At 40.0% G+C, this 14,880-nt stretch overlaps 1 protein-coding gene across 1 annotated transcript; it reads left to right on the top strand.

The window, feature by feature from the left end:
* The first annotated feature begins 243 nt into the window (after positions 1-243).
* On the top strand, positions 244-13,640 carry LOC125882270 (uncharacterized). Its single transcript, XM_049566053.1, has 8 exons — positions 244-443; positions 2,671-2,863; positions 5,472-5,531; positions 5,778-5,852; positions 8,245-8,319; positions 11,218-11,320; positions 13,002-13,054; positions 13,170-13,640. The coding sequence occupies exons 1-8, from the start codon at positions 421-423 to the stop codon at positions 13,638-13,640; spliced, it is 1,053 nt and encodes a 350-aa protein (XP_049422010.1). The 5' UTR covers positions 244-420.
* The last annotated feature ends 1,240 nt before the right edge of the window (positions 13,641-14,880 follow it).

Raw genomic sequence — 14,880 nt, 5'->3', positions numbered from 1 at the left:
TAGTTGGCACTCATTGCTTAAAGAAAGAGGCTCAAAGAATGGCAATTCAGTGTGCTTTCAACCTTTTGATGAACAAAAAGCGCCATCTAGTGGGCTCAGAAAATGCTTCACGAGGCTTCATTTGGCCATCACTAATTTTTATTAACAGCACTTACTAACTCTGTTTTTTTTTAAGGCGCTTATAAATTGTTGTTGTCGGTCTTCCTCTCTGTCTTAATGTCTCTTTGAAAAGAAGCCATAAATGAGGTTGGTGGTCTTAGAAGTAGCAGCTTATGTTAATGTTTTCTTTCTTTCTTTTCTTCAGGGAGAGGTGTGTTTACACAGGAATACATCGAACCAAAAAGTTTTGTGGTGGAGTACAGGGGAGTTTTGTCCCTGAGTGTAGGAGCAGATGACAAAAGCAAATATATATTCGATTTCATGTGGAATGGGAAGCGCTACTGGTAAGTTTGCTGCTTGTTCATTTACTCATATGTATTTTTTTTTTTTCAAAGTGTTACTCCTCTTATTTGAAGTTGTAGTTTTATTTGTGGTACATTTAAAAACAAATGCTGGACCAAAGTGCTTTACAGAGAGATTGAAATTGTAGGACTATTTGATTGATGGGTTGGCATCTGGTTGTCAGTGTTTCCCTAAAAAAAAAAAAAAAAAAATTGGCACTGGACAGCGTGACCAGTTGGTTTTCAATTTACGGACAAATGTTTGAAATTACGGTCAAATATTATCTGAATTTATTGAGCCTAAAAATAATTGATATGCAATTGATAGGCATGTCAGTATATAATCTTTTTTATTGAAAAGTCAGTAATTTCAAATAAAATGAGTCCTGTCAATTAACTCAGTGCGTAACTTGAATAAATAAATAAATATTGCAGAAGCCTGCACTCTTCTAACATGAACATAAAGAAACTGAAGGCCTATACATACAGATAAAACAATTTGCAAACAAATAAACACATCTAGACTGGCTCATACCATTTAAATACACAGCATGCTGCCAATTTGAAATCAAATCATGTCCGTTCGCTATATGCGATTGAAATATAATGGAATAAAAACTCTTTGAAAACAAACAGGGAAAATCCTTAATCTATTTCTGGCTCATGACAATTTACTGTTTACGCATTTTTGCAGCAGTTTAGTCTGCAGCTGCTGATTTAAAAGAAAATGTGCCGAGTGTCTCTTCACAACTTGCAATATGCATTTAATGCAATCTTTGCAACAACTTATATAATCTTTGATTATATAGAGAGATTATTTTGTTGTAACTGAATTTTCTATCCATACAGAGGAGGCATACTTTATATCAGAATCCTGCGGGTCCAATTTTCAAGATCCGCCCGCCCGACCGGGGCGTACAAAACCGCACCGAACCGCAAACCCGCGCATCAGGCCAATTAGTACTGCAACCGGTCCGACCCGTTGAAACCGACCCAGCCCAACCATAACCCGGATTTAAAGTAATCATTTTGGATCATATTGACTGAATATTGAACAGCATATCGCCACAGTTAAGGTGCCAGTAAGTAAACAACGACCTGAATGAAGCAGCTCTCACAATAAAAACATGACTTCAGCTCCATCATCAACCCTCTGTGTTCTTCTCCCATACGAGTGTAAAAGCACTTGTTTGTTACGCTTAACGCTTTTAAACTTTTAATCTATGTAAAGGAACTTTACATGTGTAATAATAGACTTACTTTCTGTCCAGAGCGGCGTTCAGCAGTTACGAGCCGTCACGTGTTTTTAGAATCCATCGAGGAGAGAAGTAATGTAAAGTGATAGTTATGCGTTTATCCACTTACTACTCAAATACCTAAATAATTATTTACTGTTTTGAAGCGGCGCTTGTTAGACGGTGGCAGCCATGTGTCGTCCAATCACAAATTGTGTTATTAGATGGTGAAACGCGTGTAAACAGCTGAACCAATGACCGTTGCGAAATAGCGGAAGCGATCCTCAGAGAGTAAATAATGACCGAGATATCTGTAGTTTACCGAACTAACTAACAAGATTAGTTTTTAGCTCAATTATTATTTTTATATTAATTTTGATGTGTTTATCTAAAACCCGCGATCCGACCTGCATATTATTTTTTCCACCCAGATCCGAACCGGGAAAACATTTTTAAAAAACATGCAAATCAGCGGGTACCTGACCCAGTGCAGGACTCTGCTTTATATATAGTTAAAGTTAAGGCATCTTTGAGTATCATTTAAGTATGTCGGCGGGCGAAAAATAGTGTTCCATTTCTAAAATAAAAAATGTGAACACAAATCTGTGTTAAATGTTTGTCAGGTACAAATGCTCTTGTAATGGGGTCCTGTGGGCAGAAGGTCCTAGGATCACCCCGACCACCCTCACCCACCCCACCCCGCAAAGCAAAAAAACTAGGAAACACTGACAAATGAGAGGGTGTTAAATCATATGATGAAGTAACCAACTGTTTTGGAAGAGAAAATGACAAGACTGCAGCTGTCTAACAAAAAGGGCTTTTGTTGCACAATATGCTAGTGAGAAAAGTGTAATAGTATACGTATGTGTTTTTAAAAAGTTTGTGTTTTACATGAAAGCCAAGGCTGGGCTGAAGGTCTTTTTCTCTCATGACAATTTAAGAATTTAACCCCAAGCAAAGTTTAAAGTTTTTTTTCTGGTCTATTTGTCTCACAGCATAGATGCTTCAAAAGAGGATGGAACACTGGGACGACTAGTGAATGATGATCACATACAGCCCAACTGTAAAGTCAAAAGAATAATGGTCCAAGGAAAGCCACACTTGTGTCTTTTTGCTGTCAAGGAAATCTTTCCAGGCGAGGAGATCACATATAACTATGGCGATTCCTCTTGGCCATGGCGCTCAATGGTGAGATAAGGGTCTCATGTTCTGTTAATGACAGTGTTAACTATAATTTATTTTATACAACAGTTATTTTTGAGTAATTTGATTGGTCAAGAGTGGGGCTGGTGGTACCTTTTGAGGTGAATATGAACATAATTATCGCCAGTCTTTCTTTCTTAAAGACCACTAAGTGATAGTGCTGCCAGTCAAGTGATTAAACAGTACATTTCCTCTTTACAATTTCAGGCACCGGTGAAGAACAATCTCACCCGGTTGAGAGGAAGTGAGCCAGGCTCAGAAAAGGCAAGTTGTAGTTTGTGCCATCATAGTTAGTTTGCTTTATGTGTCACCTTCAATACAGTAGAATTGGTTTTGGTCTTTAGAATTTTATAGTACAAGTTCATTATTCCGGTCTTCCTTCTTCCCTGCTGACTATTAACTGACATTTCTGCCATACTCATGGCCAGTGTTGTAACACAGTGTTTGCAGAATGAAAATGAATTATTTTAGCTTAAAATAAACTCACATTTGTGCCTGTCATTGACTCAGTCACAGGAGGTGTGCAGCGGTCGTGATTTGATGACAGAGGTCAGGGCAGCTCCGTCAACATTAAAGGATGACATTGTAAGTTGACAGTATTCTTGTAATATCATGATTTTACTTCTAGACATAATACTGTTTTGTTTGATCTTATGACTGTGCTCAGAAGTCTTCACACTTTTGAATGTTGTACACTACATGTACCTGCCACAGCACAGGACTGTCAGGACAAAGTGTCCTGTAAGGACAGTAGGAATTGGGTGTGTGTGTGTTATGTCAGAATGTACTTAAGAGGACATTTTCCTAATCAGGCGTTCATGTATTGGGTTTGTGGTGGGGTGTGTATTAGGCCTTCATGCATTTCTTTATATAATGGGTGTCAGAAGTTGGTGATGTATGTTCAGGGTTTCCATGGTCATATTAAACCTGAAAAAGCTGAAGAATATCAAATGATATTCTAGACCAGGAAAGTCCTGAAGGTATTGAGGTCTTATGTCAGGGTTCCCACGGTCATGGAAAACCTGGAAAAGTCCTGGAATTTTGTTGTCTGCAGTGTAATTAATTAGGCTATCTTACTGTAATCATTGGCACATGAGCTCCTATTTCCTGAAACTTCCTCCAGGACCTCTAAATCTTCTCCAGGTCATGGAAATTATATTATGGGTCCTTGAAAAGTCATGGAAAGGTTTTGAAATTGTGTCTGTGAAAATGTGTGGGAACCCTGTTATTTGAAAGTAATGGAATTTTTTGTGTATAATGACATTGTTACAGTAATCTTTCATCTTTTGAGGTGAATATGAACATAATTATCGCCTGTCTTTCTTTCTTAAAGACCACTAAGTGATAGTGCTGCCAGTCAAGTGATTAAACAGTACATTTCCTCTTTACAATTTCAGGCACCCGGTGAAGAACAATCTCACCCGAAGTTGAGAGGAAGTGAGCCAGGCTCAGAAAAGGCAAGTTGTAGTTTGTGCCATCATAGTTAGTTTGCTTTATGTGTCACCTTCAATACAGTAGAATTGGTTTTGGTCTTTAGAATTTTATAGTACAAGCTCATTATTCCGGTCTTCCTTCTTCCCTGCTGACTATTAACTGACATTTCTGCCATACTCATGGCCAGTGTTGTAACACAGTGTTTGCAGAATGAAAATGAATTATTTTAGCTTAAAATAAACTCACATTTGTGCCTGTCATTGACTCAGTCACAGGAGGTGTGCAGCGGTCGTGATTTGATGACAGAGGTCAGGGCAGCTCCGTCAACATTAAAGGATGACATTGTAAGTTGACAGTATTCTTGTAATATCATGATTTTACTTCTAGACATAATACTGTTTTGTTTGATCTTATGACTGTGCTCAGAAGTCTTCACACTTTTGAATGTTGTACACTACATGTACCTGCCACAGCACAGGACTGTCAGGACAAAGTGTCCTGTAAGGACAGTAGGAATTGGGTGTGTGTGTGGTTATGTCAGAATGTACTTAAGAGGACATTTTCCTAATCAGGCATTCATGTATTGGGTTTGTGGTGGGGGTGTGTATTAGGCCTTCATGCATTTCTTTATATAATGGGTGTCAGAAGTTGGTGATGTATGTTCAGGGTTTCCATGGTCATATTAAACCTGAAAAAGCTGAAGAATATCAAATGATATTCTAGACCAGGAAAGTCCTGAAGGTATTGAGGTCTTATGTCAGGGTTCCCACGGTCATGGAAAACCTGGAAAAGTCCTGGAATTTTGTTGTCTGCAGTGTAATTAATTAGGCTATCTTACTGTAATCATTGGCACACGAGCTCCTATTTCCTGAAACTTCCTCCAGGACCTCTTAAATCTTCTCCAGGTCATGGAAATTATATTATGGGTCCTTGAAAAGTCATGGAAAGGTTTTGAAATTGTGTCTGTGAAAATGTGTGAACCCTGTTATTTGAAAGTAATGGAATTTTTGTTGTGTATAATGACATTGTTACAGTAATCTTTCATCTTTTGAGGTGAATATGAACATAATTATCGCCTGTCTTTCTTTCTTAAAGACCACTAAGTGATAGTGCTGCCAGTCAAGTGATTAAACAGTACATTTCCTCTTTACAATTTCAGGCACCCGGTGAAGAACAATCTCACCCGAAGTTGAGAGAAAGTGAGCCAGGCTCAGAAAAGGCAAGTTGTAGTTTGTGCCATCATAGTTAGTTTGCTTTATGTGTCACCTTCAATACAGTAGAATTGGTTTTGGTCTTTAGAATTTTATAGTACAAGTTCATTATTCCGGTCTTCCTTCTTCCCTGCTGACTATTAACTGACATTTCTGCCATACTCATGGCCAGTGTTGTAACACAGTGTTTGCAGAATGAAAATGAATTATTTTAGCTTAAAATAAACTCACATTTGTGCCTGTCATTGACTCAGTCACAGGAGGTGTGCAGCGGTCGTGATTTGATGACAGAGGTCAGGGCAGCTCCGTCAACATTAAAGGATGACATTGTAAGTTGACAGTATTCTTGTAATATCATGATTTTACTTCTAGACATAATACTGTTTTGTTTGATCTTATGACTGTGCTCAGAAGTCTTCACACTTTTGAATGTTGTACACTACATGTACCTGCCACAGCACAGGACTGTCAGGACAAAGTGTCCTGTAAGGACAGTAGGAATTGTGTGTGTGTGTGGTTATGTCAGAATGTACTTAAGAGGACATTTTCCTAATCAGGCGTTCATGTATTGGGTTTGTGGTGGGGGTGTGTATCAGGCCTTCATGCATTTCTTTATATAATGGGTGTCAGAAGTTGGTGATGTATGTTCAGGGTTTCCATGATCATATTAAACCTGAAAAAGTTGAAGAATATCAAATGATATTCTACAGTCCTTGACAAAAGTCTTGTCGCTTATCCAAGTTGTAGGAACAACAAATAATAACTTGACTTGTAGTTGATCAATTGGAATCAGAAATAGCTTATATGAAAGGCAAAGGCCTCTAGATTATGCTTATTATACCAAAATAAAGTTGTGTGCCATTCACTGAGTTCTATCATTTAATTAGGACAGAAAGGTCAGATCTTGCTTGGACAAAAGTCTTGTCGCATACAAAAATAATGTACTGTAGAAATGATACTTTCTGTTGAATACACAAACATGCTCCAATAACATCAGAACATAAAGTCATGGTGCCTTGGGAAAAAGAATTAATATTGTGTATGACTCCCATGAGCTTGGAGGACTGCATCCATACGTCTTGGCAATGGCTCAAATAACTTATTGATGAAGTCATCTGGAATGGCAAAGAAAGCAGTCTTGCAGGACTCCCAGAGTTCATCAAGATTCTTTGGTTTCATCTTCCAAGCCTCCTCCTTCATCTTACCCCAGACATGCTCAATAATGTTCATGTCTGGTGATTGGGCTGGCCAATCCTGGAGCACCTTGACCTTCTTCACTTTCAGGAACTTTGATGTGGAGGCTGAAGTATGAGAAGGAGCACCATCCTGCTGAAGAATTTGCCCTCTCTTGTGGTTTGGAATGCAATGGGCAGCGAGAACCTCTTGATACTTCAGGCTGTTGATGTTGCCATCCACTCTGCAGATCTCTTGCACACCCCATACTGGATGTAACCTAAACCATGATTTTTCCTCCACCAAACTTGACTGCTTTCTGGGTGAATCTTGGGTCCATGCAGGTTCCAACAGGTCTTCTGCAGTATTTGTGGCAATTGGGATGCAGTTCAATGGATGATTCATCAGAAAAATCAACCTTCTGCCACTTTTCCACTGTCCATCCTTTTTGCAAGCTGTGGGCCTTGGCAAATGCAACACGATTCTTCTTTATTTTCTTCTATTTAATGCTGGTTTGTGAGCAGTAATTCTCACTGAAGGCAATTCGACAAACTGTTCTGGTAGATACAGGGTTTCTGGTGACCAGTTCTGATGTAGCTCTGCTGCAGTTGAAAAAGGGCTGGCCCTGGAAATAACTAAAACAGTTGTGTTACAGGGTCTGCCTGACCTGGGCTTGTCATGAACGTCACCAGTTTCTTCAAATCTTTTTTTTATCCTCTCCACTTGACGTTTGGATACACTGAAGATGTCTGCCACCTCAGCAGCAGACTTGGTCTTCAGGCTCTTGATGATCAGCACTTTGGTCTGTGGTTGAATCTTTGGCATGTTGTCAGCGGTCAGGTTGCACTTCACATGAAGGTCTGGTGTGCTGGGGTTCGTTTTAGACACACCAGGGAATGTGTTAATTACAGTATTTGTCACAGGTGGAGCTCTAATCTGTGATTGGTTGAATCGTTTAAAGACACGACAAGACTTTTGTCCAAGCAAAATCTGGCCTTTCTGTCCTAATTAAATGATAAAACTCAATGAATGACACTCAACTTTATTTTGGTATAATAAGCATAATCTAAAGGTCTTTGCCTTTCATATAAGCTATTTCTAGACCCAATTGATCAACTACAAGTCAGGTTATTATTTGTTGTTCCTACAACTAGGATAAGCGACAAGACTTTTGTCAGGGACTGTAGACCAGGAAAGTCCTGAAAGTATTGAGGTCTTATGTCAGGGTTCCCACGGTCATGGAAAACCTGGAAAAGTCATGGAATTTTGTTGTTGAGAGAAAGTGAGCCAGGCTCAGAAAAGGCAAGTTGTAGTTTGTGCCATCATAGTTAGTTTGCTTTATGTGTCACCTTCAATACAGTAGAATTGGTTTTGGTCTTTAGAATTTTATAGTACAAGTTCATTATTCCGGTCTTCCTTCTTCCCTGCTGACTATTAACTGACATTTCTGCCATACTCATGGCCAGTGTTGTAACACAGTGTTTGCAGAATGAAAATGAATTATTTTAGCTTAAAATAAACTCACATTTGTGCCTGTCATTGACTCAGTCACAGGAGGTGTGCAGCGGTCGTGATTTGATGACAGAGGTCAGGGCAGCTCCGTCAACATTAAAGGATGACATTGTAAGTTGACAGTATTCTTGTAATATCATGATTTTACTTCTAGACATAATACTGTTTTGTTTGATCTTATGACTGTGCTCAGAAGTCTTCACACTTTTGAATGTTGTACACTACATGTACCTGCCACAGCACAGGACTGTCAGGACAAAGTGTCCTGTAAGGACAGTAGGAATTGGGTGTGTGTGTGTGGTTATGTCAGAATGTACTTAAGAGGACATTTTCCTAATCAGGCGTTTATGTATTGGGTTTGTGGTGGGGGTGTGTATCAGGCCTTCATGCATTTCTTTATATAATGGGTGTCAGAAGTTGGTGATGTATGTTCAGGGTTTCCATGGTCATATTAAACCTGAAAAAGTTGAAGAATATCAAATGATATTCTACAGTCCCTGACAAAAGTCTTGTCGCTTATCCAAGTTGTAGGAACAACAAATAATAACTTGACTTGTAGTTGATCAATTGGAATCAGAAATAGCTTATATGAAAGGCAAAGGCCTCTAGATTATGCTTATTATACCAAAATAAAGTTGTGTGCCATTCACTGAGTTCTATCATTTAATTAGGACAGAAAGGTCAGATCTTGCTTGGACAAAAGTCTTGTCGCATACAAAAATAATGTACTGTAGAAATGATACTTTCTGTTGAATACACAAACATGCTCCAATAACATCAGAACATAAAGTCATGGTGCCTTGGGAAAAAGAATTAATATCGTGTATGACTCCCATGAGCTTGGAGGACTGCATCCATACGTCTTGGCAATGGCTCAAATAACTTATTGATGAAGTCATCTGGAATGGCAAAGAAAGCAGTCTTGCAGGACTCCCAGAGTTCATCAAGATTCTTTGGTTTCATCTTCCAAGCCTCCTCCTTCATCTTACCCCAGACATGCTCAATAATGTTCATGTCTGGTGACTGGGCTGGCCAATCCTGGAGCACCTTGACCTTCTTCACTTTCAGGAACTTTGATGTGGAGGCTGAAGTATGAGAAGGAGCACCATCCTGCTGAAGAATTTGCCCTCTCTTGTGGTTTGGAATGCAATGGGCAGCGAGAACCTCTTGATACTTCAGGCTGTTGATGTTGCCATCCACTCTGCAGATCTCTTGCACACCCCATACTGGATGTAACCTAAACCATGATTTTCCTCCACCAAACTTGACTGCTTTCTGGGTGAATCTTGGGTCCATGCAGGTTCCAACAGGTCTTCTGCAGTATTTGTGGCAATTGGGATGCAGTTCAATGGATGATTCATCAGAAAAATCAACCTTCTGCCACTTTTCCACTGTCCATCCTTTCTGCAAGCTGTGGGCCTTGGCAAATGCAACACGATTCTTTTGTTGTCTTCTGTTTAATGCTGGTTTGTGAGCAGTAATTCGGCCATGGAGACCATTGCGTGAGAGAATTCGACAAACTGTTCTGGTAGATACAGGGGTTTCTGGTGACCAGTTCTGATGTAGCTCTGCTGCAGTTGAAAAAGGGCTGGCCCTGGACTGCCGAAGCAACAAACGGTCCTCTCTAACAGTTGTGTTACAGGGTCTGCCTGACCTGGGCTTGTCATGAACGTCACCAGTTTCTTCAAATCTTTTTTTTATCCTCTCCACTTGACGTTTGGATACACTGAAGATGTCTGCCACCTCAGCAGCAGACTTGGTCTTCAGGCTCTTGATGATCAGCACTTTGGTCTGTGGTTGAATCTTTGGCATGTTGTCAGCGGTCAGGTTGCACTTCACATGAAGGTCTGGTGTGCTGGGGTTCTTTTAGACACACCAGGGAATGTGTTAATTACAGTATTTGTCACAGGTGGAGCTCTAATCTGTGATTGGTTGAATCGTTTAAAGACACGACAAGACTTTTGTCCAAGCAAAATCTGACCTTTCTGTCCTAATTAAATGATAAAACTCAATGAATGACACTCAACTTTATTTTGGTATAATAAGCATAATCTAAAGGTCTTTGCCTTTCATATAAGCTATTTCTGAACCCAATTGATCAACTACAAGTCAGGTTATTATTTGTTGTTCCTACAACTAGGATAAGCGACAAGACTTTGTCAGGGACTGTAGACCAGGAAAGTCCTGAAAGTATTGAGGTCTTATGTCAGGGTTCCCACGGTCATGGAAAACCTGGAAAAGTCATGGAATTTTGTTGTTGAGAGAAAGTGAGCCAGGCTCAGAAAAGGCAAGTTGTAGTTTGTGCCATCATAGTTAGTTTGCTTTATGTGTCACCTTCAATACAGTAGAATTGGTTTTGGTCTTTAGAATTTTATAGTACAAGTTCATTATTCCGGTCTTCCTTCTTCCCTGCTGACTATTAACTGACATTTCTGCCATACTCATGGCCAGTGTTGTAACACAGTGTTTGCAGAATGAAAATGAATTATTTTAGCTTAAAATAAACTCACATTTGTGCCTGTCATTGACTCAGTCACAGGAGGTGTGCAGCGGTCGTTATTTGATGACAGAGGTCAGGGCAGCTCCGTCAACATTAAAGGATGACATTGTAAGTTGACAGTATTCTTGTAATATCATGATTTTACTTCTAGACATAATACTGTTTTGTTTGATCTTATGACTGTGCTCAGAAGTCTTCACACTTTTGAATGTTGTACACTACATGTACCTGCCACAGCACAGGACTGTCAGGACAAAGTGTCCTGTAAGGACAGTAGGAATTGGGTGTGTGTGTGTGGTTATGTCAGAATGTACTTAAGAGGACATTTTCCTAATCAGGCGTTCATGTATTGGGTTTGTGGTGGGGGTGTGTATTAGGCCTTCATGCATTTCTTTATATAATGGGTGTCAGAAGTTGGTACTGCTCAGAAGTCTTCAGAAGTGTTTTTACCCTATGTTAAGGGTTTCCAACACTGATCATTACTGATATATACCTTATTGGTTCCTCAGTGCCACCATAGTGTTACCTGCTCACTTGTCAGCTGTTTGGACCATTGTGAAGATTGCACAGGACCTGTCTCCAGTCTAAAATGGCTTGGTCTCACATGCAAATGTTCGTATTCATGTCACTCAAACAGTTTTTGTTGTTGTTGTCTTTAGTGTAGCGCTGCACGATATGAGGAGAATCTGCAATGTACTGTAACACTGTTCAGTATTGCGATGACAATAAGGTTGTATATAAGCTCTACAGTTCCTATGTCGTTCTCTTTTAATAGGTATACTGCTAGACCCCAAAAATCGAATAGTCCATGCCCACTGAATAATGAAATAAATGATTTCAAACGTGTTTTTATTAAACTCCAACTCCATTTGACATGAATTCTCCTGTAAATCAGCATCATATCAGTTTGACCTGTCGCCTCAGCTACACAGGCTAAATAAACAGTGCTTGACTATAAGGTTCATATTTTATACAAGACAACAGCTTTCATTAAAGATCAGTCAGATACAGTCAGGGCTTATTTTAAGAATCCTCACATCCCACTGACCACAAGTCTTTGTGTTGCTAAATACTTCAATAATTAAACCGTCAATATTAATATACAGTAGACTCTGTATAGTTTATGATGAATATATTCAGTCTCTGAAAACTAAACTTCACCATCAGTCACACAACATGTTTCTGTTCACAGAATAAACCTTCAGATCAAACAAATACAATCTTAATCTCTAAAATTCATCAAAAATTAAAAGTTTATCTAAAACGTCATCTTGTTGAGTTGACATCTGAACCAGTCAGCTGTTAGATCAGGTGAGAGCCAGGCGGTGCAGTCGGTGGAGAGCAACTGCAGCGCCTGGCTCTAAAAACTGCGACGCCGAGGACTTTTGTAATACATCAGAGCAAGTCGGGATGAAGTTGGACACAAAACTAACCGGCATGCATTGTGCGCCGATCGCGGTGATCGAATCTGCACAGGCCTGGCTCATCTCGAATGAACCTAGTGTTTGGGTGCACACCTAGCTAAAAGCAAAGGTACTGTGGTGTCTGAACACCATGACAAAACACCAATCATACAAATCAAATGAGGAGTTGGATTTATTCATTTATTTCATTTGTGTTGATTGTGTCGTTGGTCTTAAATTTCATTTCAAGTGGCATTAAAAAAGTCTTAAAAAGTCTTAAATTTAACTTGCCTTAAGCTCTAGGAACCCTGTAAAGTATCTTAGCCCTTAAGAGAGCTCCTAAAGTGAAACAGTGTTAGGAGGAGGAGGAGGAGAGCTTCAGAGTTTCACAGAGGAGAAAATGGCAGAAATACAAAGAGGAAGGAGAAATATCCTCCAAATGTCCTCAGCATTATCGACTTGCGACAGTGCACGTCCATAAAGCGTCTCTCCTGAATCCAAAATAATTCCAAGTAGCAAAGTACTGTGCTTGTTCACAACAACTTCTTCATATTTTCCTTGCTCCTCTCTCCTTCCTACTTGTTCACCTCCAGCAAATGACACATGACCTGACAGGGTAGCTGAGGCTTCATCTAATTAGCCAAACGGTGTCTAGGGCTTCCCCAAATGCTCACATGCTGAGTGTAAATGCATGGCACGAGTATTAACACTGATTTTTCATTCATCGCAGTTCAGGCGGTCTTTACGATGCGTTTATCTTGCATGTTCATATCGCGATGACGATGAAAATACGATTTATCGTGCAGCCCTACTTTAGTGCACTTTTTATGTTAAATTAAAACAAAAGCATTAGCACAACTTGCTAACTTTTCATTTCAATGTGCTTTTAGTGTGTTCAAGATCCTGGCACAAATCCTGCTTTTTCAAGAAGAATCAGTCGCTGGTATGTTCATTTTCCTTGGTTCCATTTTAAATTTGATTTTAAAGTGTTCTTGGTGTCGGATTGTGACTTACAGTAGTAGATTTTGGGGTTAATATAAGCTCTTTTTTCTGCATAGGATGTTATACCCGATGAGATTGTTTCTGACTCTGCAAGTAGTGATGGCTGTTCCTCTGGTGATCTCTACATAGCTGACACTGCACCAAGGTCTGATGGATCCAACTCTGATGAAGATGTTGTAACTGACACTGAACTATTTAGTGATAGTGAGGATCTAAACCTACCACATCGCAAGAGTGGACCAGTTGACTCACTTTCTTCCCAGGAAAGGACAAAGACAGTCCTGCAACCTATATCCTGCATGGAACAGGAGGACAAGGATGCTTCCAACTCTGGCAGAGTTGGCATTGATGATGACTTCATACCTGATAGTGAACCCTGTTCTGATGTTGATGATCCTACTACAAGTAATACCCAGACTCTTCCAAGAAGTACAACAGAGTCTTTTCTACTGAGACTGCAGCAGCACCACAAGTCTCTTCTTGCACATCAAAAATTACTGCTATGTTTGCAAAACACCTCAGTCTAAAATATCTAAATCACCTTAAAAAGCATGAGAAAGTAGAGCCTGATATTGCTGAAGCATTCTCATTCCCTAAGAACTCAAAAGAGAGAAAGAGGTTACTTGAGAAGTTGCGGAACAAAGGTAATTATGAACATAATCGAGAAGTAATGCGTAAACATGATGGACAATTGAAACTGAAAAGAAGACCAGGACCATCAAAAATCTCGGTGAATGCCAAAACGCATGTGCACTGTGCATATTGTAAAGGCCTGTTTATCCGTAAAGAGCTGTGGCGCCACTCGCATAGATGCCCGTCAAAGATGGTCTCAGAAACTGAAGCTATTTCTAAGACCAAAGCCTTAGTTCTGGCAGATATTGCAGAGTCAACATACAGCCAAGCAGTGTCCCCTGGAGTGTGGAAGATCCTTGGAAAGATGAGGGACGATGAGGTAGCATCTGTAGTCCGTAATGACTTCCTCATATTGCAACTGGGCCAGTCTCTCTACAACAAGCATGGGAATGATCCAACAAAATTTGAGTACATCAGAACAAAGGCTCGGGAAATGGGCAGACTGTTGTTAACCTTAAGGAAAAAATATTCTATATTTAGCTTCGAAGATGCTGTAAAACCAAACAATTTTTACAAAATCGTTGGAGCTGTCAGAGAAGTTGCTGGATATGATGAAGAGAAGCACTCCTATTGTACACCCAGTCTTGCCCTGAAATTGGGACACTCGCTGAAGAAGATTGGTGACATTATTCTCTGCAGGGCCATCGCAGCAGAGAATGAAAATTTGATTAAAGCAGCGGAACGATTTACACAACTCTGCACAAAGAATGGGCAGGACAAGTCTCCCACACTGCACTGGCTACTTTGAGCAAGTCAAAGTACAATAAACCATCCACCATACCATTCACAGAGGATGTGCAGCTTTTGCACAAGCACCTGGAGGAAAAATCGGCTGCCATTGCAGACCTGAAAGAGCATGAGTCTCCACAGGCGTATGCAGAAGTTGCTAGGGTGACACTTGCTCAGATCATCCTCTTTAACAGACGTCGTGCAGGAGAAGTCTCAAAAATGTCACTTGAGTCATTCAAGAAAAGAGACCAGACTGAGCTCCATAGTGATGTAGCTGCTAGCCTGTCACCGTTTGAACAAAAGTTAGCCCAGCACTTCAGCAGGGTAGAAATTATCGGCAAAAGAGATAGGAAAGTTGCTGTTTTGTTAAACCCTGAGGCTGTCAGTGCAACAACACTTCTTGTA

This window comes from Epinephelus fuscoguttatus, linkage group LG21 (assembly GCF_011397635.1).
Source record: "Epinephelus fuscoguttatus linkage group LG21, E.fuscoguttatus.final_Chr_v1".
NCBI classification, from domain to species: Eukaryota; Metazoa; Chordata; class Actinopteri; order Perciformes; family Serranidae; genus Epinephelus; species Epinephelus fuscoguttatus.
The sequence above is the reverse complement of the archived record's forward strand: the minus strand, read 5'-3'. Positions and strand labels throughout refer to the sequence as shown.